The sequence below is a fragment of the Larus michahellis genome, chromosome 11 (genome assembly GCF_964199755.1).
Source record: "Larus michahellis chromosome 11, bLarMic1.1, whole genome shotgun sequence".
Lineage (NCBI taxonomy): Eukaryota > Metazoa > Chordata > Aves > Charadriiformes > Laridae > Larus > Larus michahellis.
Window position 1 is genome coordinate 10,866,866 of NC_133906.1, and position 24,752 is coordinate 10,891,617.

The 24,752-nt window shown below is 42.2% G+C and overlaps 1 protein-coding gene across 1 annotated transcript in view; it reads left to right on the plus strand.

The window, feature by feature from the left end:
* The window catches only part of ERGIC1 (endoplasmic reticulum-golgi intermediate compartment 1), a 60,838-nt gene that overhangs the window by 3,000 nt on the left and 33,086 nt on the right, over positions 1-24,752 (plus strand). The window contains exon 2 of the mRNA XM_074603857.1: positions 20,304-20,365. Coding sequence (XP_074459958.1) covers positions 20,304-20,365 — 62 coding nt within the window. The remainder of the gene's footprint in view (positions 1-20,303; positions 20,366-24,752) is intronic.

Below are 24,752 nucleotides of genomic sequence, written 5' to 3' on the forward strand. Positions count from 1 at the left end.
TGAATAATAATTATTCTGTCCCAAGTATCTTTAGGGTTTTAATAATACTTAGTACTTACCTAATGCTTTTCATTTTTCAAAGCATTTCATTCGCACTAATCTCTACAGTCCTGCTGTGATGTTGGTAAGGAACCAAGTTTTCAGCTTCCAGATTGGAGCCTTCAGTACAGGTCTGTTTAATGCATGTCACGAGACACCAGCCCTCCTACAGAACTACTAAATCAGTGTGTATTTCCGGAAGGCCTGGTTCTTTCTTATTTTTTAAAACCTACTTGGCTGCAAGAGAGAGACAGATTTTTCCTTGTTGCCTCTCCCCCTGGTTTGTTAGAACTTGTGTCAGCAAAGCAGCTTCATACCTATTTTATTGGGGATCTTGCGTTATATCGCAGGAGCTGAAAGGGTATTTTCCCCATCAAGCCTTTAAGACCCAGTGTCACGTGCGTACTTGCAGCATCAGTGAACGGTTAAAATCATAATTAGATTAAACCGTAAGCCTGGGTCATCTTGAATGGTGATTGTGGGCCAGAAGGTTTCTCACATGTTGTGCGATCCGGTTATCAGGGAGGCTTAGCTTCAGCAGCAAAAACCAGTGCTGGGCTTTAGATTGCTCTGGTGTTGAGAATTATAGCAGTGAAAATGAAGTTAACTCCTGTGCGCTGGTTGTGGACATGGTAGAGAGAAACGCTGCTGCAAGTTCTCTTGAATCTGTTGGCTTTTCTTGGCATCTGCCTATTTGCATGAAAGAGTTACTGATGGCTTTGTGGCTGACACTGAAACTTATGAACTATTTTGGTAGCATTAATTGATTAGACTGAGAAAAACTAAAATATACTGCTCTGAAATCAAGTTTATGTTCTAATTGTGGGCAATTTTCAGTTGTGCCCTGGCCACTTTTCTGGGCATAGAGTAGCAAATATGTGTGAATCCTTATTTTTATATTTAACTGAGAAATTCAGAATTTATTTTCCACAATTAATTATTGTGATGTTTTCATTAGGGTTTTTTTGGTTGGTTTGTTTGCTTGGTTTTGTTTTTGTGTTGGCTATTTTACAGCTCTTGATAACCTGAATGAAGTAACAGTATGTTATACCTGGATTTTGGAGGTCATGGGAAAAGAGCCAGGCTTAGAGGGGATTTAGATTTAAATGCTGATTTAGAGTGGAAGTTCTTTGCCTCAAAGACTCTTATTCCATCTGCATCTGCACAGTACAATGGACTCCCACAGTCAGCTGTTCTTTGGCACATCTGTGATAAATGATACTTTTTACATGGGTATTCTGATTCAGATGTAAACAACATTTTTGTTGTTTTGGGACACAGGCAGGTCTTTGCTTCGATTCCCGTATGTCTTTTTTAAATCAAATTGTCCAGTCTTAAGCAAAGCTGGCACACTTCAAACCTTATTCCTTTTAGGAGAGGCAGTATGTTTGGCTTTAATTTAGACATGAGAGTTGTGATGCCTAATAGGCAAACTGATGCTCAAGACATCTGACCTGACACAGTTGCGAAACCAGTGATACAGACTGCTTCAGCAACATCAGGGAGGTCTATTTGTCCGCCTTCGATTTCCGACCAGATTAGTGAGGGCAAACCAGTAGATTGTAAGCGATTTGGAGTCTAAGGAGAAAAATCTTTTCCGAATTAAGCAACCCCTTGGACAACAATTTCTCATTCACTTGTGAGCCTAAGGAAAGTAGCTTTATCTTAGTCTTCAGGCTTAAGAAGGAGCAAAGCTTTCTTTTGTAATCCTACCATTTTTCTTCCGACAGGTTTGTGAGGGTCACGACTTAAAATCTTACTGTAACCCCTCAAATCTGACTTATACTTGTATGGGATTTGTTTGGTCTGCGTTTGAATATTTGCCAATTGTTAAGCAGAAATGGTGACTACATGATGTTTTGGCACGGCCTAATAAATATCAAATGTTAGTGGAAATGTACATGTTTGCTCAGGAGTTTTAATTTGGAGTCTCAGCTAGCTCCGTGTTTCTCATTGGATCATGGTGCTCTGTACTCCATCCACCTGCTTGCTCTCTCCCAGCACAATGTTTAACTAGCTGCATTAACACGCACTAGTTCATTTGGCAGAATTACTCGATGAACTTACTTTAACAAATGAGCTCATGGTGGTGCCTCTACTACAGAAGGTACACGGTGGTGATAGCAGCAGGTAGGTGTGTTCTTGGCTGAAACAGCGCGGGGAGGACAAGATAGAAGAATAAACAGCTAAGGCTGGCTGGTACGGCATCTGATTAAACGAGTGGTGGCTACTGGTTTGTGTGTAGCAATGGTGTATCAGAAAGGTTTGTGTGTGCCCTGTACTAAGCTGTGCATGGTCATGTTCACTTCCACAGCCATAGACACTGCCACTTGTTCAAAATCTTAAATCCTGTATGTGATTGAGCTGGTAGCCATCGCTTCCTAAATTAACGTCTCCATGTTCCCCGTGTTCTGTGTTGATTAGATAGTTGCCTCTCTACACTTTGCAGGGTCCTGCACTTTTTGTCTCCAGCTACTGAAGCGATAGCTGACTGCTTCAGAGTGCCTGGTAACTCTACAAGCATATTTTCATCTTGAACCGCAGCCACGTCTGGCAAGTATGTTCCACTTCACATTGTGCAATGTCGCTGGTAAACAAGCCTTCCAAGTGGTATTGCTGCCACCTTACGTAATTACCAAAGTTGATTTTGGTGCCAGGCAGTACCATGACTAACTTTGTTTCAACAATAGCCCTTTGAGGGCACCTGAGAAATTATTCTGCAGTCACAGCAGTCAGACGGGCAAGCGGAGTTGTACAGATAGAGTCTATTGATGTTTATGCCACAAATAACTGATTATACATAGTGTGCATGTGTGTAAATATTTCTTCCTAAGTCTCCCTAATGCAGTATTTCTCTTTAAATATAGTTGGAATAGAAAACATTTCCTGAGTAAGTACAGAAGTATTAAGGTCTGGCTTTGTAGGAAAGTTTTGTATTGTTCCTTCTGAACTTTAACTGTCCTCCTTTGTTCACTCGTTGATGACACAGATGCTTTCTTCATGCCATCATAGTTCATTGCTGTGAAAATGACTGATTCACACTGTAAACAGAGTTGAAGCAATACCACCAGCGTGGAGTGAGAAGCTGTGGAAGTTGTTGAGCTTGTATTTTGAAGTGTGCGTGTGTATTTTTTAGGCATGTAATTCAAATGGTGGAGGTGGTGAGAAAAGAATAGTCTTGCAATGGAAGAAGTAGTAGTGGAATCATCTGTTTTTTGGGTCTTCTAGCCAAGCACAAGCCTTGAAGTGTTGTCTAGGTATTCCTGTACTGAGCCAGCTGCCTCCAAAATGGAAAACTTGTTCTGCCAAAAAACTGTTAACCACAATTTTACCACAATCTACAAAATCCTCCTTATACTGAAATGTTGGAGTATTTTAGTAGTGGTCATGGGAGACACACACATAAGTAGGGACCGCAGTAGGCAGACAGTGTGATTGGTTGCATTTGAATTTTGGGTGCTTGGATGTTTGTTTTTTCCTTTGGTTTTTAAGGATGTTTCCAAATGAGACGTATCTAGTTTAATCCAGAGAAGCCAGAAAGATTGGCATTTAATAGAATAGCCTTCAAAATGCCATGTTAATATGGATGGGCATGTATTACTGCTAAGAGGATTTCAGGCAGTCATGGTGGCTTAGTATTTATTTCACAGTCGTATCCTAAGGCAGATCACTTGCCTCCCTAATTGCTGTCCGTTTCTGTAGACCACTGTGTGCTGTGAATAAAACAGGGTTGGAGAGTCTGGTAAAACATCAGTACAGCCAGTAATGTAAATATGACTTTGTGTTTTCTGATAAAGGTGAAGTCTCAGAGCCTCACACGGATTCCACATCACTCTAAAACAAATGTGACGCTAGTGAACAGCAATCTGAATCTGTCTGCTGCATTATAACAAGTTATACCTGGACTAACAAACACTGGTGAACGTGGTCCCCAACTACAAGTTGTGGCTCTATCTTGGGTCTGTATCAGTCATGTTTTTGTAGTGGGGTAGCATCAATACGGATGTTTCTTGGAAACTGAGTCAAAACCAGGAACTTCACTTGGAAGCCAGATGATACATTTGAGTTGTAGTTGCTTGTAGGTGATACAGTTATATGCAACTCAAAACCAGGACTGAGATGTAGAAGCACATACAGAAATTCTCCTCTCCTTAGGTTGGGATATAAATAGGAGAGCCGGAGCTGGTCACTGCAAGTTTATTTGTATTACTAAGTTAGATACTGAAAAAGTACAATATATTTTAATCCCTGCCAGATGTTCTGGGAAAGGGTATGGTTTTGCCCCTAAATACGTGTGTATTAAGAATGGCTTTTGTCTTACAGAAATTGCTTTGGAGGAGAAGGAAGACTTTGTGTTGTGTGTGCATACAGCAGTGAACGCCATTGTCTACTCTCTCAAGTCAGGGTTCTGCTATTCTTAACTCTTTTCAGCTTCAGGAAAGTAGCAATCCTTTTCTGAGCTTCAGTTACTGATTATTTTCAAGGGGACCTTAGTTTGTTTGCTCATTTCGCAGAGCAGTGGCTGAACAGTTTTTCCTCAGAGTGGTTTCTTGGCCTGGTCCAGTGTGAGATGGTGAGTCTAGCAGACATCCAGGAGTTTCCCTTACTGATATGGAGAAATCTCTCTGTCATGCAGTAGGGTATGGTTTGGCATGTGTGCTTTTGAGGGAAGCTTTATGAAGATAGAGCAATTTCTTCACCCCCTTTTTTTTTTTCCTCTCCAGTTGTTATATTTGTCCATGAGGCGTAACAGTTTTAAACTGAAAGAGGGGAGATTTAGATTAGATATTAGGAAGAAATTCTTTACTGTGAGTGTAGTGAGACACTGGCCCAGGTTGCCCAGAGAAGCTGTGGATGCCCCATCCCTGGAGGTGTTCAAGGCCAGGTTGGACGGGGCTTTGAGCAACCTGGTCTGGTGGGAGATGTCCCTGCCCATGGCAGGGGGGTGGAACTAGATGATCTTTAAGGTGTCTTCCAACCCAAACCATTCTATGATTCATGCTGTTTTGTACAATCTCTGATTTGTATGCTGTCCTAGTGCAGCCGGGACTTAAACCTTTCAGAAAGCAGCTTCCAAAAATAAAATTTACATGGTTCTGATGCTAAATTAATCTTACCAGATCTTGTTTCGAGGTGTTCAGCAGTACAAGGCAGCAACAGAGTCTTAATGTCTTGTGATTCCTAGAAGCTATGGGAAAGACTATGGTAAAACTCTTCTTTGTTTCCATAGCTGTGTCCTGGTTATGCTCCGAGTTGTATGTAGGTAGTTTCTTGGAAGCCACAGTCCAAGTTTGAATTTTGTTCAGTGCCTGCTAGAGATCAGGACTTTGTGTCTGTGGGGAGGGCTGAGGAGCTGGTGACTAAGGCCAGTAGCACTGGCAATACTGGGAACCAGCAGCTGCAGGAGGTAGAGGACCTCTGAGCTGGCAGGCCTCGGGAAAGGGAGAGATGTTCAGGACTGGGGGGCTCACAGAGCAGGGAACGGGTGAGGGATGGCGCTGGAGGATGTGTCTGGGGGATGCAATGGTGGGACGCGCTGGGATGTGCTGGGGACCTGCAAGAGCAAGAGTCTTTGAGCTTAAGGGGGATGAAGGCTCCGGACAGGAAGGTTTACAGTTTACTTACAACATTTAAGTATTGGAATTATTTACTTAGTTTGAGGAGCAGCCATATACATTTAATCGTCTTCCCTGTGCTCCCTGCCTCCATTCTCTCTTCCTGATCTCCAGAATATGGTGCTACCACTCAGAAATACCGTCGCTCTTGCTTTCAGTCCAGCAAAGGGCTGGATCCCTTTAAATACCAGTCCCCTTACTTGAACATTTTTTCTTCATGACGCTTTTCTCCTGTTTTTATGAAGCAGAGTATAGTTTGCTCACTTTATTAAAAATACATTTCTCTTCCATCCTTTGTTTTGACACCTGCTTCACTGCCTAAAAGGAAATAAAATGCTTGCTGGCAAGACTCCACCGTTGAGTATCTAAGATTATAAATACATTCCTCCTCCTAATTACCTTTGAAATGTGTTTGAGCCTAACATTTTATTTTGAAAAAAATGTGTTGTACCGCTTTCTCTCTTCCATTCCTTAGTGCCACCTAAAATAGTTTGCACTTTTGGCGTATTTCAGCAATAGCAATTGCTGTGTATTCCTGGGCAATAGAGAACAAGCTTCTTGCGCACTGAAAGAATAAGAGCACAAAATTTAGAACATGGTTGACAAAAAGGTATTATGCAGGACAGCACAATGGAGTTGGGGAGCCTGGCAGAAGGGAGAAAACAGAGAAATAGCTCCTTGGAAAGAAATCAATTTAAATGGGAGCAGAATGTATTCATTTTCTGTGCCCTCTTTCTGCAAGTGTTGTGGGGATTCATAGTCTGTTGTCCTAGAAATAAATGAGTTTGTGGTTTTTTGTTGTTTTTTTTTTTTTTTTTTTTCCCCTATACAAGCCCCGTACCTGCTAAGTAACTGGCAGCCCAGATGACATAATGCTGCAGAGGCTGATGCCTCCGACGTTCTCTCAGCCCTTTTCCCTAAATGCCCAGTTACCCAAAGGCTGGATTATATAATGAATGACAGTCCTCCTGGCTAACCTTGTTTTCTTGTTCTCAGTACTCCTCCTTGTTTCAGAAACTTCCTCTGTTAGTTTCATTATGTTCTTGGAACTAGAATTAAGAGGGAGGAGCCGGCTGGCAAGGAAACCTATTCCTGCATTTCACTCCTGAGCTTAAAAGTGGGGAGAGTCAGCAGGTCAAAAAAAAAAAAAAATATTGGAGAATCATGCTTTGAAAACTGGCGTGATGTTGTTAGGGAAAAGTCAGTCATGCAGAATTTGAAAATTCCACTCTTCACCTGCTTGCAGTACAGATGAGCTCGTTTAAAACTACGCTAACCCCTCCACCTCCTTGTCCAGTCCTTCCCATATCAGAGCTTGCTCAAAGTAATTCAGGATTAAACAGTTTCCAGTGTAATTGTGAAGCCTTGAGAGTTTGACTATTAAAGCTCAACTTCTGCAGTATGTGTGTTAATACCCTATTGTGTGTAAATGAGGACTAGCTGATTACTTAATGATGTTTGTGTATTATCTGCTGTTACGCAGGTGTTAATCTTATAAAATGTGTTAATAACTGCTTGGTATTTGGGTATCGGTTTATTAGTCTTGCTTTGAATCTGTATTTGCATCTTGAACTCACATTCAGGGCCAAGCTTTGGTATTTGTATATTCAGTGTTTACTTTCTGTGTGAAACTTACAGGATCACTTATTTTACATTCCACATGCTTCAAACTTTGTATCCCAATTCGCAAAACCATTCCTGATCTAGATGGTTCACAAACATGCACTCTAGGCACAACCCTTTTACTAAACCAAGGCTTAGCTCTTGCAGTGCCCATCCAGTTTGTCTTCCTAAGTGCATCTTCCTGGAGCTTTCCCTGTTACAGACCTTCAAAGAAGTTGGAACTTTTATCAGTAATACCTCATATTTTTGCAGAATTTTTCATCTGTAGATTTCAACGTCCTTGACGAAAAGTGGGCAATTGTCACCAGGTGCCGATCTGCAAAATGGAGAACCTGAAGAAGAAAGATCTGATTGACTGGAACAAAAATTACGCAGTGAGTCAGTGCTGGGAGCAGAACAGAACTCAGGTCTGCTGGCTCCCACTGGTGCATCCCATCTGCAGGATCACAGTGTGGCTGTCCCAGAGGCTGTCCTGAGCTGCTCTCTGCACATTATGTTCTCATCTGCCGGCAGACAGAAACATAGAAATTTCATTCAAGCAAAGAATTAACAGTCGCAAAATGAAGTGTGCAGAGTCTGTAGTTCCTATTTTCTTCCCCTGCTGCTGACTTCTTGCCATTGTTTTCCCACTTTAAAACAGGGTGAGATTTCACCTACTTTGTTGGGAAGAAGTGTTATTATTTTTTATTTGTGTGGGATTGTGTAGGGGCTAAGTGTTCTAGCAGAGTTTTCAAAGCACGCACTTGCCTTTGGATGGGAAGAAAAGCAGCACAATCTAAAGAAAGGATTTCAGAATGAAATCTTGAACTAATATTTCTCCAGAAAAATAGAAAAATTAGTGCTTCCTCTACATGTATAGGGGAAGGTGTTAGAAAAAGACACCTCAACTTCCTTTCAGTTATTTTAGAGTGAATTTACTGGTGTATAGAAATCCTTTCTTTGATACATCTATGGAACAAAATTCTGGATTTTTGTCCAGAACAGGTACAGCGAGCACCATAAGAAGTTGAAAATGCATAGGGAGTTGGAAGTCACTGCTTTTTTAAAGTAAGAGAGGTGTTACTTAAGAAGACATGCTGTTCTTGATGCATCCCCAATTAAAAACAAAACAAAATAACCCAAGAGAATTAGTTCTGACCGAACTTCTACTCTGTAAATCCTGCCATTTGATTTTAGTGCTCTTTTCCCATGTCCCTGTGAGAAAGAGACCCTCTTGTGTTCTGACGTTACTTTGGAGGGAACGTGGTGGTTTAGATAGCTTCCCGCTCTGTCATTTAGAGATCTCCAGCGCTCTTACTCAGGGGTTGCATCTTCTCTCAAGCCCATGCTTTCCTAGTTTAGGAACTTGCTCCAAAATGCTAGTCAGAGCAGGTGTGACTTTTTTTTTCAAGCAGCTTTCAAGCATCTGGTATACATAATCCAGCCCCCAAAATTGCTGAGTAGTCTCCTGTGTCACCTGTCCAGCTGTCTGCTCATTCCTCTAATCTCTCCCAGGGGAAGCTGATGATGTCCAACCCCTCTCTGGGTCACTAGGTAGAGGGGAGCTTTACCCCATTTGTTCCTTTATCATCGTTGTCCCAGATACTAACTGGTCTTCGGGGCTGTCTTCTTTACTCTTCTGATTATTTCAAATACTCTGCCGTTAGGCACATGCAATGGGGCAACTGGTCTTTCAGGCCGTCTCTGCATACCCTAGGAGTCAGCCTGCTGTTAACACTGTTGAGTAAAATCAATTTAACAAGTAAAGAGGTTAATCGTTTTCTCTCTGGTCCTGGTCTTAGTAGTTCTACATATGGTTTTAACAACTATGAAAAATTAAAGTCCCCCCCAACAACTTCAAACAGGTGCCTGGGTTTTTATCTTTATTTTCTAAGTAAGTGGTCTTTTGTTAATCCAAAGAGCACTATGTGTGCAAAGCTGGCTTGGCTGTGCTGTTTGTCCTACCTTTACATTTCCCTCAGCTTGAACAGTCACATTGAACACTCAATTGGTGGTTTTAGATTTATCCATTATACAAAAGTAACAGCTTTGCTTTTAAAGATCTTACTGTGAGTGTCTAATGTGCTTCTTAGGAAGGAACAAAGCCAGAAAGGTATGCTCTCTGTTAGAGGTACCTCTCTGTGTTTGGTGGAGTGAGGACATATGTATAAGCCTGCTTGTTTTTATTTAGCGTTAAATGGCCTCTGAAGAGGTTACAAGGTACTGCAGTGACTACCTAGGGCTGAGTGCCTGGTGGCTTGTGCTGTTCTGTTGGCGTGACTGGACTGCTCCTACAGCCCAGCATTCAAAGGCTGTTAAGGCAACTTTGTGGACAAACTGGAGATGAATTGCCCCAAAGGTGTTATTTGAGAGCAGTGACCCAAAGAAACAGGGCAACAGTTACTGCCTGTTAAACAACTTTGTTTTCTTAAGCTTTTAGTTAAGTGATTTGATTTTTTTCGTTTAAAATCTTTTGTTCTTCTGGTAGCATTGGAATATTCTGTATGCTTTCGTGGTTTCTCTTAGTTTTTCTAGCACCTTGTAATTTTTTATTTTTTTTAATGTCTGTCTCAACTGAAGAAGCACCCAGAGATAAAGTCCCGGTGCAGCAGTTTTTTTCCCTTCTAAGTCTAGTAGTTGCAGCCTGAGAATCTGTTTTACTTCATATTTGTGTTGTGGAGTATGGGGAGACGGATGGGGAGTGCCAGTTGCTGGGTGTTTCAGTGGGTGCTCTCTGTAAGCCAGCTCTTTTGCGGAGTTGCTTCATGAAACCTCTAAAACACATGGGTGAACACAGGCCTGCAGAACCTTAAGCGGTTTGGGGGAGGCAGGTTTTCTCTTATGCACTCTGTACTTCTGATTCTTAAGCTTTGGTTGGATGATGGACTTCTCTTTGCCTGAGCCATCAGCAGGTTGCAAAGATACAAATGCTCCTTGACACAAACCAGCATGCCTTTGGTGGGAAGGTTTCTCTAGAAATACCAGTGGGTACTACTGGAAGGGTGTTTCCCTTCTGCCATTAGTCTCCAGTCTGAATGATCTTGCTCTGACAACAGTCTCTCTGTAGCTTCCTTTTAGAATCATAGAATGGTTTAGGTTGGAAGGTACCTTAAAGATCATCTACTTCCAAAACCCCTGCCCTGGGCAGGGACACCTCCGACCAGACCAGGCTGCTCCAAGCCCCGTCCAGCCTGGCCTTGAACCCCCCCAGGGATGGGGCAGCTACAGCTTCTCCGGGCAACCTGTTCCAGTGTCTCACCACCCTCACAGTAAAGAATTTCATCCTGATATGTAATCTAAATCTACCCTCTTCCAGTTTGAAGCCATTACCCCTCATCCTACCACTACATGCCCTTGTAAAAAGTCCCTCTCAGCTTTCTTGTAGGCTCCCTTCAGATACTGGAAGGGGCTCTAAGGTCTCCCCAGAGCCTTCTCTTCTCCAGGCTGAACGACCCCAGCTCTCTCAGCCTGTCAGCTGATTCCATGAATTCACTTAGAAGTTATCCAGTAGAGTCTCTTCCTTTTTTTTTTTTCTCATATTTTCCCCCTCTGCCTCCAAGCTATACTGATTGGGGGGGGCAGAAAGAAGCTTCTGAGACAGACGTGGTGAATAAATTCTGATCTCTCCTTTGTAACACCAACCTCTGCTAAAGTTTTCCTGGAGAGAGAAAATGGAGTCTATTTGTGCACAGTCGTCTTTGAATGTCAGATGGACTTAATCCAACTTATATTTATCATGACTGAGTTTCTTCCTGCTTCCCATGTCCTCCTTATAAATGATAAAGCATTTTATGCAAAGTGAATTGCTGGTTTCTCAACTATAAGTGGTATCTCTGCTAAGAGCCTTAATAGCAGCAGGTGTTGAATGAATCACAGTCCGTAAAGTCTTCTGTTGTCTCTAGGGATGCTTCTTCCAGAGGTGGTAGGAGCAGTAACATGAGGAAAGTTAGTTGTGCAGTAGCCCGTACTGCGGACTGGTTGAATACTCTTCAGAGCCATCGTTCCAGCTCATTTCATGTGCACTTAAACATGTTTCCTGAAGTGGGGTTTAGGTTGCTCATTCTCCTCTCCCCACTTCACACCCACCTTGGTTTCCTGAGCTGCTAATGCACCTCTTCTGTCGTGAAATGACAAACTTAAAAATAGATACAGCTATACAAATCTTGTGGGAAGAGCTGGTTGTCTGTCTCTGATCTGATGATCTATAGCTCCTGTGGGGAACCAAGTAAAGGTGACTGAACCAACCATCTCTGATGTCTGAATCATATGTCTGTAATACAGCAGTAAAACAGAAACGTTCGAGGAGGCAGATAGGAAAGAGTAAGAGGAAGAACAAAAGTGTGCACAGTGACAAATCCCAAAGGTTATATCCTTGTCTCCAGGGAGAATTAATCCTTCTTAAAGTTAAGGATGATTCGTCTCTTCAATGGCAGCCGAATAGAAATAGTTAGTTGGCTGGATTTGCTCATGTCTACATGAAGTAATTAAAGAGTCTGGTGTAATTCAGAAGGATGTAGCCTAAAAATGAATTTATTTAGAATGTCTAAATGGTAGATGCTCTCAAAGAAGAGAAGACACTAGATGTTTTCTAACCTGTTATCAGACAGAGCTGTCTCAAGATTACTCTTATGGAAGATTAAATTGATACCTCCATAGGCTTGACTGTCCAAGGTTATGTTTGGCAGCTGCCTTACTCTTTGTGTACCTTCCACAGTGTATGTAGTTTTCATCAAAACCAGTCTGAGGTTGTTGTTTTGAATGGATACACATTCCTAGAAATGCAGTGTGGGGCAGAGTTGTTTCAATCTATGTGGGAAAAAAAAACCCAACAACAGTATAATTAACAAATAGAGTGCTTTATCTTCTTTTGCAAAAAGCACCTTTTTAAGACTGAATTTCTTAAAAGTTAATGTGTCTGATCTGCATAGGATACCTCTGTGCTGTTGGATTTCTTGAATGTGACAAGTACAGTGTGTAATGGTAAAAATTCTCTCTTCTACTTTGTAACTCCATGTTCTGGTGAGTACGCAATGAATGGGCTTTGTAAGGAACAGGCAAGGTCTTTGTTACGTTAGTCAGGAATTGGCGTGTGTGTGGAGAAATACTGACATCAAGCCTTCTCAGGTTCTTGATATTTAAGGCCTGCAGCCGTACTCTGATTCACTTTTCTTCGGTTTGCAAGAAGGACTTGACAAATTGGAAAAAATTGCAATATTGCACTTGAATGTATCTCCAGTTTAAACCTTAATCTGGGTAAGGGCATTACCAGCACATGGGTGCAGAAGAAGAAGGGAAACGAAGTTTTGGAAACTGCTTTAACTGGCTTGTATTCCCCTGTGCAGTGGCAAGGAAACATTTCTTGCATGAAATAGTTCTTAAAAGGCCAGCCTAATCTTGTTTCACTTTGTAGACCAGAGAGCTTGGTCTACAAATTCAGTGTTAGCTTGCTTTCTTGGTATACAAAAGGGTCAGTGGCTTTAGTGTGACACAGTTGTGTTTTTGAAAAAGTTCTGAAAAGTCAGACTTATTCCTGCTTTCTGACTTATGCAACTATCTTGGGAGTGAATTAGGCTGTACTGCAGATATGTAAATATTGTGTGAGAAGAGGGAATCTCAACAGAAATCTAAGTGATACAGCCCATATCAATGCCTGCAGCCTCCCACTGAAGTGCTGACTGCCACTGAAGATGGCGTTTATTATTTCTTTGCTCCTTTGTGCTGCATGATTTAAACTTGAGATGATGTTTGACCAAGGGCTTTTGTTGATCCCAAAAGCCATCTCAGCTGGGGAAGGTGTGTTGTTCTTCATTTCTTCAGTCAACCTGTCCCTCTGTGTATGTGTCATAGGTGCCTTGCCGTTCTCTTTTTTTGTCTGCAGCCCCTCTGTTTCTCAGAGCAGTTGTGTGTTGTGCCAAGAAGGAAGCAATCAGCAATAGAGTTTTTGCTGAACCTAAAAGCCCTTTGAGACAGTTCAGGCTGCAAGGCTTCACCAGTTGGCTTTTTCTTACCTGGGTTTTCCCCTGTATCTTGGAAACCCTACGAACATCTCCCCCACACCGTTATTCTCATCTTAGAAAGACATCATGGTATCTGATAGATTATGATGGAGATGTTGCTCCCTTCTGATAATGAACGAGCATTTGTCCAGCACTGGGTCTCCAACATGCAGCATTCTGGAATACAAACACTGGCTCCAGTTCTTCAAATTTCTTATTGCAGTTGCAACATAATCTTTATAGTATTTTCAAAGTTAACTTTTTGTATCTGTATTGGATAATTCCCCCTTTGTGTAGACTAGTCAAATCTGCTGTAAAATTTTCAGTTATTTGGTTAACTTAATAATGAAGTTACATTTCTGCTGTAAATGTGTTGTTTTTGCAAGTCACTTCATATAGAGTTATTTGTTAATGAAGCAGATAGATTGGTTCAGCAGCACCAGGCCGTCTCTTCAAACGGATCTCAAAGCTACTGATGTGTAATAAAATTAAGGTAGTTGTTCACTGCGCACTGGACTCATTATTGAGAGTGAGTAATGTCACCAGGAATTAGTGACCTCAACTTCAAATGTGGTATCTGCTGAAAAATAGATGCCACTTCTAAAAGCTGGTTCATATGGGAGGTGGAGAATCAAGTGTTGTTTCAACACCCACATTCTTCTGTGTGAATCACAGCCATGGACCCTTACTGCTAAGACAAGATGACATGATGTATTTACGCCACTGTTGACCTGCTAAAGGTGGAATGTCAGCCATGATATTGATTTATTTTTTTTTTAATCATCTTTGACATCAGAAATGTAATTTGCTGTAATGAATGATTGTGTCCTCTAAACACCATCCCCTTTCAGTATGTGCTGCAGAAGTAGCTACAATCGAGCCAGTATGCTCCAAAAAGAAGACTGATGTTTAAATATTTGGTTCTTCTGGGGAAAAACATAATCTGCCTGAAGAACAAAAATGTTTTTCCCCAGTCTGTGAGCATTAAAGCTAAATTTCTGAATCATCTGGGGAGTGGAAAGGGATGAAAATTAATCTATTTGCTGCTGACTTACAGTGCCTGAGTTCTGTTCTGTGACGAGGTGCCACACGTGAATGTGGTGTGCTTTTGCTGGGCTGCTTGATTAACTGGAGTCCAAAGTACAGTTCAAGAGCTGCAACCAGTCTTTCCCTTGCCCCTTAATTAAATCAGTAAAAGCAGACCTTGCAGAAGGGTACATGGAAACATCCCACTGCTGCTTGCTCCAGCGTCGTGTTTCAGTGCTCTGCAGCCAGAGCTAAAGCATCTGCTGTCTCTTCGCAGTGACTCCCCGCAGAGAGTCAGTAGTATAGGGAGATTTGTAAGCTGTGCTCTCTGAATGCCTGCCCTAGGTGACACGGCCAGTGCACTTCTCCTTTGCTTTCTCCCTCTTTGTGTGCCAGGGAGGGGTGGGCGCGCTTGAGGGTTGCAACAAATGCTGTAAAGTGAAGGAGGAATTAGTGTTTTTCTCTCTCTGATAAGAACTCCTTTAGATACCAAAGTTTCCCTTTGCTACAAGACATTAGAATTCAACCACCATCTAGTTAGTTCTACTTACAAGTTTGGTTTTTTTTTTGTTATTGCCTCAAGTTCTTTCCTTCTTGCTCATGAAAAAGTGAACAGCATCTTAGAGACGTTACTGTAGTATTTTATTGAAGCTCTTTGCAGACTCCAAAGGTGTCAGAGAGGATGTTTCAGTTGGGGGGGGGGAGGTGGTGATCTTCACTGAAATAATGTATTTATTACTTAATTTCCTGAAATATTTCAGATCCAGACTTGAAACTGTTGAGGTGTATGTAAAGCACGCCCTGACTGGAAGCCCTGCCTGTAGCAGCTCCTGCTGAGGGAGCGAGCTCACCCCTGTTCTCAGGGCAGGCATTTGAGGTATCTCCTTTAGACAAAAAAATAGTGTTTGGGTAGACATCTTCTGCCCTCCCTGTCACCCATCTTGCATTGTCAATCAGATAGATTTGAGAGGAAAGTCAGGAATCACCCAAGGGCTGATGATGTCAACTTGTTTCGTTCTCTTGGGCTGTTGGGTTTGACCTGCCATCACCTCTGCGTAGTCGGCCTTGGACATGATTGTTTGTGGCTGTCGCACTCAGATGAGCACTACTGCATCTGCCTCTGGCTTGTTAAACACTTGGATGCTTTTTGTGGCTCTAGGAGATCCTGAAAAGTGAACATGAAGAGTATATACTTCTGTCTGAAGAAAAAATGTTTGAATAGCAACAGCCCGTATTAGTCTAGATACAACCTTTGAAGTCCTTCTAATACTTACTGGCACTTGAAATCTGTCATCCTTTTGTTCGGCTCCACCGAGGTGCACCCATCTGCAATTTTACCTCACCATCCTCTTGTGCAACTGCAATAAGATGAGACCAAACATGTAATTTCTGTGTTTCTGAGAGGACTGTTGCACACCAGTCCATCAGACAGCCGGAGCTCTGCCTCAGACCTGGCTTAAGCATGCTAAGGTTTGTGAATTCTTTGTTTGGACCTATTTAAGAATGAACTTTTTGCTGCCCTTCTTTACAATGCTGTTTTACCAGTTTGTTGACGTCCCCATCAGGGAGGTGAGAAAGTTTTTCGTTATGTCTTTTCAGCATTGGATTGAGAAAAAAGTATTGTAGCATTCCCTCAAGTTAGTTATGAATGTTGGTTCCTGCGAAACTCTGATATTGCCAAACAGCTCTTTTTTATTTCTTTCTTTGCAACCGTGTTCTCCATTGAAAGAAAAGACAATAGATACACTAGATGTGTCAGGAAATTCCTTTGTTATACTGATGACAGCCTAGTTCTATCTTTAGCCTCATATTCTGGTATTGCAAGGTCCACCCCTCCCTTTATGAGGATACGGATGACCTGGAGAAAGAGCTTTCCTATCAAAAACATTGTTGTTTCCACTCTGCAGCTATGTCAGTTGATTAACTCAAAGATATTACTTCGCCTTACAAGTCTTGCCTTTCTGAGAGAAGGAACATAAGTTGCCAAAAGGTATATATAAATAAGGTGCTGGCTGTCCTGTGGAAACTGTACATGTGCATGCTTTGTAAGCGTAAAGTAATGTATCCCCATGTGAAAGCGGGGTGAACTGCTGCACAGTACTGCAGGTTAAAAGAGTTCACTTAGCAGTGAACATGCTGTAAATCTACACCCTGGTTTCTCATGGTCATTTCGGATATGAGTGCAAGGCTATCAAAGTGGATATTCGCAGCAAGACACACTGTACTACACTGTGTTATGAGCTGGCTGGTGTAACCTTTCTGAACATCCAGTCTTCCTCCAGCGTTAGTAATATCTTCCGCTGCTTTGAACGTGCCCCTATCAGAAATCTGTAAGACAGCTTTTGCAATGTATAAAGCACGAGGTTTATCTCTGTTCCCAGGGTACAAATAGTCTTCCAAGTGACCAATGCCTCAGGAACCTGGAGGCTTATTGAAATTTTTACTGGAGGTGCTTGCAGGAACATCTGACCTGAGGGCAAGTAAAACCTGTTCCCATTTACCATGCATACAACTCCATGGCCTCCTCCCTCATACATTACAGATCGGCTGTGGTGTCTAATCCTCATTCTTTTCTCTTCCCAGGACAGTGTAAGTGATCCCATGAAGTTGCTTTGAGCTCTGTGACTAGGCAAGTAGCCGGTGGCAAAAGGAGAGGGGTTTGTCTACTGGAATCTAAAAGTGAATCAGATTTTTAACCCTTAAGTCTGATAGGAACTATGGCTTTCAAAAATCTCTGATTTCTTGGGGCATAGGGTCTCCTGTTACCCTAACTCTTGTCAACTTCACAGAGTTGTTTGAGAAGTTTGCTTGATATACTTATTTATTAAAATTATATGCAATTAATGAGGCCGCCTTTGGGGTTCCGTCCTCTACTTACTGCTGGGATCTCACGTCTCTTGTGTCTCACAAACACACTTTTCAAGCTGTCACTGAATCCTCTACAATTTTTATCTTCTTTTAACTCAGAGTTTAAATCAGAGTTAACAAGATAGCTCTGTTCCCTGGCCATGCCAGCAGATCCATCATTCTCTTCAAAGTTGGATGTCTTGCTGTCCTTTTGGGCTTCCAACTTGCTTTTCTCTGAATGCGTAAACACAGCTACTGTTTTCACTGTCCTGGATCAGACTAAATAAATTGTACTTCCTCAAGCTGTGGCCAATATCAGGTGCTTTATGGGAAAAATGGGAAAATGCCGGTACCCTGAAGAGTATTTTTCCTTTACCAAAGTATAAACCCTCCTAATCCAGAGCATGTATTTTCCAAGAAGATGAATGTTCTCCCAGGATACACGCACATACCCAGTCCTTTTTTTTTTGTTTGTTTGGTAGTCTCTTGGACTTAACTGGTATCACGTGTCAGTGAGCAAAAGCTAGCCAGCAGTGTTTGTCTCTTATTCCAAACCTGTCTCTTTCCATTCCCTTGTTGTTAATGTTAATTGTTTTGATTGTTTCAGCATCCTTCTGGAAGCTTAAATATACCTCCCCTGCTTGCCTTCCCTTCTGCTGCTTGAGTCAGGTTCTGGATGTGATCCTTCAAGCTTCTGCATTCATCCATAAGATCTAAATTGAGCGTTCCTCCTTCCTCCCTACCATCCCCTCTGCTCTCATTGCCTCTTCTGCATACGTTGTCCACTCTCAATTCAGTGTTATTCCTTAGTGTCTGTCCTTATCTAAAACTGTGTTAATTGTACAGAACAAAGCCATTAAAGCTTTATGCATTCCTCCTGGGTTGTTCTGTACTCTCCTTGTATGTGCCTCTAGACTGTAAGTTCAAGGCTGGGACGCTGTTTGCCTGATCTTCACCTAGCGAGCTGTGCATGCTCACTGTGCTCATACAGTAAGTGATCCTTAAAGTGCTTTAAGGGCCTCATGTGATAACTGTTCCGAATGTGCTGTACTGGGCTTGCAGGGAGGCTTGAGCCTGTAAGTATAGACCCAAGAGTTCTCAAAACTTCAGGTGAATCAGATCCAGCTTAAAGTCTTTTTTAGCTGTGTGTCGTGGTAGTAGAAGAGAGAGGGAATCTAACATTGCAGTAGAAGAGATGGGAAGCAGAATAGCACAGAGAGGGGGGACTGCCTTTTAAGCACTTAAAGCCAGGTGATAAATGTGACTGGGAGCCATTGATCTCTTTCTGTAGCGCCTTTGCCTAATCCTAGTTTATTTAACGCCATGTAAAACTTAATTTGTGGGGTTTGGATGTGATTAACATGGCAGTCCGAGAGGATAGAACCCTGCCATGACATCAACTTTCCACTGAGCTGTTTAAAAAGCTACATTTATTTTTTTTTAATCCTGTGATGGCTCATCATTTTAAAACTAGTAAATATTTCTCATTGTAAGAACAAACTTCCTTTTATAGTATCCACATGCTGCTGTTTTTATTGAATCCAGTACAGAGCTATTTCCTATTTCTAATTGTTCACTCACACTCTGCAGCTCTTGTGTGTTTGTGCGCGTTCTCTCTCTTTCTTTCTCTCTCAGCTTTTTTAGCCTTGTTGATCTGTTATTGTGACTTTGGTGAGACGACGCCAGCTTTCAGCATTTAATGGGCTGTGAGGAGGAATGATCGGCTACTTCCTCTGCCTGTGAGACCATGATGTCATCAGCTACTCTGGGCTGCTTTACCATCTGCTGCTGCTGTTGCTTTGGTGTGTGTGGAAAGAATGTAAACAGCACTTTCCAGATGTTCTCAGGGCAGCTGGAGAGCCATAAATGGACTGTTTTACTAATCTATTTAGGAGATGGCAGCGAATAAAGTCATAAAAACATACAGCTCCGATGCGTATCAAGGGTATCACAGTGGGTTGTTGGAATGGTTTAGTGATTACATAGCATGTTCAGGACTTGAGCTAGGAAGGTGAACTATCTTTATACCCTCTCTCCTTCCCTCTCTTACCCTTCCTTCAGCTTCAACTCCTGAATGAAACACAGCAACCACGTCCTTCTAATCTCATGCAAGGCAAATGCTGTTTTGTTCACCCAGAGTGCCTCCAAGTTGTAAGTGATCTCAATAGACGAAGAGTGAAGAAAGATGATTTAGTTTTTAAACTCTCAGTATAATATTTGATATAGTAGAAACTACTGAATAAACATGTGGGTGTTTCATCTTGGTGCGGTATAGAATACGAATTTGGAAGCCGATGTCTCTCATGCCTCTGCAGGGCTGGAAAAAGCATCAAATCTCACCCACTTGTGGTATATCCAAAAAAGTCTATTTTGGGGGAGAACCAGTCACTTCCTTCTTTAGGGTGTGTGTGTGTGTTTTTAATGCATTAATTAATTTTTATTGAGTGGTGGAAAAACTGATGTCAGAGCTGCATTGCGGCTGGACGTGCAGGAACACAAGCTTGTAGGAAATAATACAGCTAACAGCATAAGGGCAGTGAAAGTTTAACCATGGAGAGTTTAAAATAGCAAAGCTGAGCCATATGGATATTAAAAGATATGACTGAATCAAAACAACAGTCTAATATTAAACTAGATTTTGCTGGGGGAGTAACAAACTTCTTGGGTTAATTTTTCTTGTGTATCCAGTGTCCAAGGGTAGGTTTCTTGTCTCAACACCTTGATTTCTGACTTTGGTGTTGTCAGTTTCTGGCTATTGCAGGATACAAACTACAAGGGGCAACATAGGTTGTGTCTCACTGTTTGGTTGTGGGTTTTTTTTTGCCATGCCTCTTTATTCAGGAGTCTGTAGAGTATCCTTTTCCTTTTACGGTGGTCTGTAAACTTGTCCAGCATGACTTCTTCCCTGGCACCTCTCACAGTTCAGATTGCACAGATCCATGACAGCAAGGCGGAGGGAGGCGGAGGAAAGAGCTTTGGAAATTGGAGCCAAGGAGCACAGTTACATAATTGTACAAAGAAAAAGGATTTTTTTGTTTTTCCTTCTCATATCCTTCTGCGAACTGAAAAAATGTTGGAAAGCTGGATGGAAAAACTTCAGCATCATTCATCCCTGTGGGGACATGAAATGTATTGAAATGTTCCACCTGTTTTATGGCTGTTGCTTTTCCTCTTTCAGGTTTGACATCTACAGGAAGGTGCCAAAAGACCTTACACAGCCAACCTACACAGGGGCCATTAGTAAGTAACACTTCTTTTTGATGTCCTTGCATACCCCTGATCTAAAATTAAAGATCTTTTGGCTTCTCTGTCTCCGGGGAATTTTTTTAAAGGGATATTAAACACTGGAAAGGGTATCCTTTGTTGCTGAGACAGCTCATTTTGCCCAGTCTGTCACATTATATTAAATGTCAGAGTGGTTTGCATGGATTCAGAATCTCAACAACAAAAAGTAGTAAAGATATATTGTCATGAAAGGGAGCTCCTAAAAGCTAGGACTGAAATACCCTCTCTGCTAGCTTCTGAAGTAGCTAGAGAGCTTTTTGATAGTGTTGTCCCATGAACAGAAGCTGTGAGTCTGTTCCAAACACTGGTGGGGGAGATGACTGCAGATTTTTTTACCTCTCTCTGATGGACATCCCCTCCGTTGGTGTGAAAGACACCTGGTCACAGTTGCATTCACTGTTATTGTACCCAGGCGTGCGTTTGTTGAAGAGACTTGAGGAACCAAACTACTGCAAACAGAGAATCTGGATCAGTAAGGAGCAGTGTGGGTGGCAATATGCGGTGGCCAGCCATGAAGATGATTTGGGAAACACATATTTCTCTCACAACGTACTCAGGGGATTCATCTGATGTTGTAGGTGGGAATAATGAGCAGAGATCTTATTTTGTTGTTATATGTCACGCTTTTAAAGAAGAAAAATTGCTCGGTCAGAAACCACCGACAGCCATCCACTCTCACTCCTGTGTATCAATACATAGACTTCAGCTGATATAAATCTCTTGCCTTGGGCCCCTTTTCCTTCCTTCCTCCTCCTGAGGGAGGCTGTAGGCTGAGTAATGCAATTTCACACAATTATGTGCAGTGAGCGCACTGTGCAGAGTCGTAAACATTGATCAGGTTGATCCTGCCAGGCCTGTAATTAGACGCCTAATGCAGCTTTCCTGTTCCATTGAACAGTGACTTCCTTTGATCATGTAGCTGTGCTCCATTCATCCATTCTTGTAGATGGGTCAGTAGCCTTGTATGTCATTGCTGACGTGAGTGATGTCACATCCCTTGCTGACAGCAGGCATCAAATAGAACTGAGTCAGTACCACTGAATCAAGGGACACAAAGGAAAGCCCTTTGTGAGCTGAAGAAACCCTTCACTCCTTACTGTGAGGAAGGTCGAAGAGTGGAACAGGTTGCCCAGGGTGGTGTGGAGTCTCCATCCTTGGAGATACTCAAAACAACTAGACCTGGCCCTGAGCAATCTGCTTTAGCTGACCCTGCTTTAAGCAGATGAGTTGGACGGGATGATCTCCAGAGGTCCCTGCCAGCCTCAACTATTCTGTGCTTCTGTGAAGATAGCACGTTACTCTAAATATTTATTTTCAGAGAGTCCTTGTCCTCCGTATTCTCCTGACCGCTGAATTATTTGTATTTTGACTCCCTTTTAGGTTTGATGAAGCTGTGAACAAAGGGCTTGAATAAAACTGTTTGCTAATTTAGAGGAGTATGAGATTTAGTGTTTTGAAAGAACACTTTGAACTTGTTACTGATCCTGCCTTCTCTTCTGTTTTGGAAACTAAGAGTTCCCACACTGTAACTGGGCTCCCTTTGAGAATTTGTTTTGTTATGAATCACCTGCAAAAGAGTATGTTTTAGAAACAAAAAAACCATCAAAGGCCATCCAGTGTTAGGCTTTCTGATCTGCAGTAAACAGCTCAAGTGATAAGTCTGTTGTGGGAAGGCTTGAAGGCTGTGACTCTTACTTAAAATTATTAGCTGACTTATTTCTCTCTATTGTTATTTGCAGCTTCTCAGGCTTTGAGTTTCTTCTCTAACTGGTTCTCCTTCTTTTTGTCAGAGTGTTTTTAAACAGGCTGATAGAAGCTTTTGAACCACACAGGCAGCCAACAAACTGCGTTGGCTTTGCATGTGAGGATCTTGTGCGCAGCTTTCCTAATGGGCTTTCTGTCTGACCGAGCTTGGGACTTGTAATTTGAAAGCCGGTAATCTTACATGTTGTAGGAGGCCATGAATGAGACCAGCCCATTGCCACACCAGTTTGAAGCCTGGGAAGGTTGCATGATTTTGTGATAAATGCTTTAGGGAAGTCAGCTTGTAATAACATCGGGGGCTTGAGGGTACTTGAGGGTAGGGGAAGTTTCTGCCTCTCAAAAAAATCTTTTAGGGTCTAGTAAATGTGTGAAACGACTGTGGCTGCAAATGTATTCTGGCTTTCTTTAGGTCCTTCAAGTTTTACACAGCAGATATAAAATAGCCTGTAGTAGCCAACTATTAATTTGGGGCCCTTCCCACATGATTCCTGCTGAAACTTTAGTTCAGTATCACTTCTGGTGTTGAGGGCTTTCTGGAATAGGAATGGGTTTACTGCAGAATTCCTACAGTTGTTTTTGGATTGTAAAAAGGACTTTTTTTTTTTTTTTTAAAGTTTGAGATTTATTAGGGAAGAAGGCATAGATCCGATTACAGAAGAAAAGAGGTGGAAAGTACTAGCTCTGCTTCTGACCACCAGGGCTAAAGTGGCCAACTCCTCTAGGAAAGAATCAGCTCAAGGAGAGAGAGTGTGAAGGTATTTTGGTGGAGAATAGTAGGCGATCTTGAACACAAGCAAGTTTAGAAACCAAATGGACTGTTACTGAGGCTTTTTATTATGTGTGGGTTTGTAATTTCAAAAGTTGCAGTGAACGTGGCATACGAGATATTTCAGATCTGTGTAGCAACCCTTCCTGCTATTAAAAAGTAGTAGGGATGAAGGAACCAAGAATAGTCCACTGCATTTTACTGGAGTGAGGTTTGTATAGAACAACATGCCCACTGCTGTGGACTTCTCTGAAAAGTGTGCAGAAGTTACTCATTCCTTTTTCTCAATAGAAATCTCTTCTTTCAGGCAACATTCCAATCCCTGTGCCACTCAGCCAGTGGTGCCATTGCTGTCCCTCTTCCACCAGATGCTTGTGCCAGTCGTTCCAGGCCTTCCCACCCCTGTGTAGTGTGTGTGTGATGCCAGCACACGGCCGTTCTAACAGACCTGAGTAACGTGGTGACAACTTGGCCATGTTTGGCTATGTAGGCAGCAGCAGCACATGCCCTGGCTGGCTGACAGTTGGCATCTGGCTGGACAGGAGCAGTCTGACTTCGTCAGAGAGGGGCCTGCAACTCAGACAGCTGCTGTAGCAATCCTGCTATTTAACAGTCAGTGTGGATGCATAGTTTGCATGCACATGTTGTATGCACACATGGTAATCTTATCCAGAAATACTCTATGCTGTTTGGAGGCTGAAGTTTTAAATACACATCAGGAAATATCAAAGTTATGATTCACATGGCATCTGTAACAAGACCCGTTCCTTGCACTTCATAGCAGTTTGCTCTATTGAACAATAAATTCTATTAATTTTATGCCTTAATATAGACATGGATCCACGTTCTGAGTCTGTATGATGTGTTAAACACTTTGCGTTTCTTTCATTTCTTGTGGGGTGGGGAGGAGAAGTCAGGAATGTACATAGATGGGGTACGTATCAGAAGGGATATGTACAAAAAGGTTTGGTTGTCCAGGAGGAGGAAAAAAAAAAGCTTGCGAGAATTTCTCATCCTTTTGGAAGTACTGATTAGCCAATAGCAGTGTGTTCCGGTGTGTCTAACACCAACAACCTTTGATATATTGATTGTGTTATCATATTAGAGTTTTAAGAAATCTGTCTTAGACGGTCCTTCGAGCTCTGTGGGAACATTGCAGTGCTCTTGTAGTTAAACTAAGCTTTATGCATTAATTGTTTTATTCTGTCTGATCCTAGCCTTTAATCTACTTTTCCAAATATAATACAGTTGTCAAATGTGGGTGGCAGGAACTGCACATTTGCATGGAAGCAAGTAAAGGCCGTCACTATGAAATAAGTAGCTGAACCACTATGTGCGTAAATTCTTATGCTGGGAATATCGTATATGCCTGCAGCTCCATGCTAAGGAGAGGAGCTCACGTTCTGTGTCTGAAAAAACATTGGCTCGAGAGACAGTTTAACGCATAAGACTTTCACATGTCTCATGCCAAAGACTGGCATGAGACCCCCCCTGCCCTGAAAATGTGTGTGTACAAGAAGAGTTTAACACAGGAGCGGCCATGCGAGCTAGGTCAGTGCAAATGTCCACGTAGTCTGGTATCCTCTTGCCAGGAGTGGTCAGCAGCACATGCCTGAGAAAGAGCATGAGGACAGGTTAAACACATCGCCAGGCTTTGGTCAGTTGGCACTTCTGAACTTCTTGAGCTAGAGGTGGGTCCTTTGTGTTTAGTAGCCCTCAGTGGATTTCTTCTTTGGGGCATATCTGATTCACATAATCGCAGAATGGTAGGGTTGGAAGGGACCTCTGGAGATCATCTAGTCCAGGCCCCCT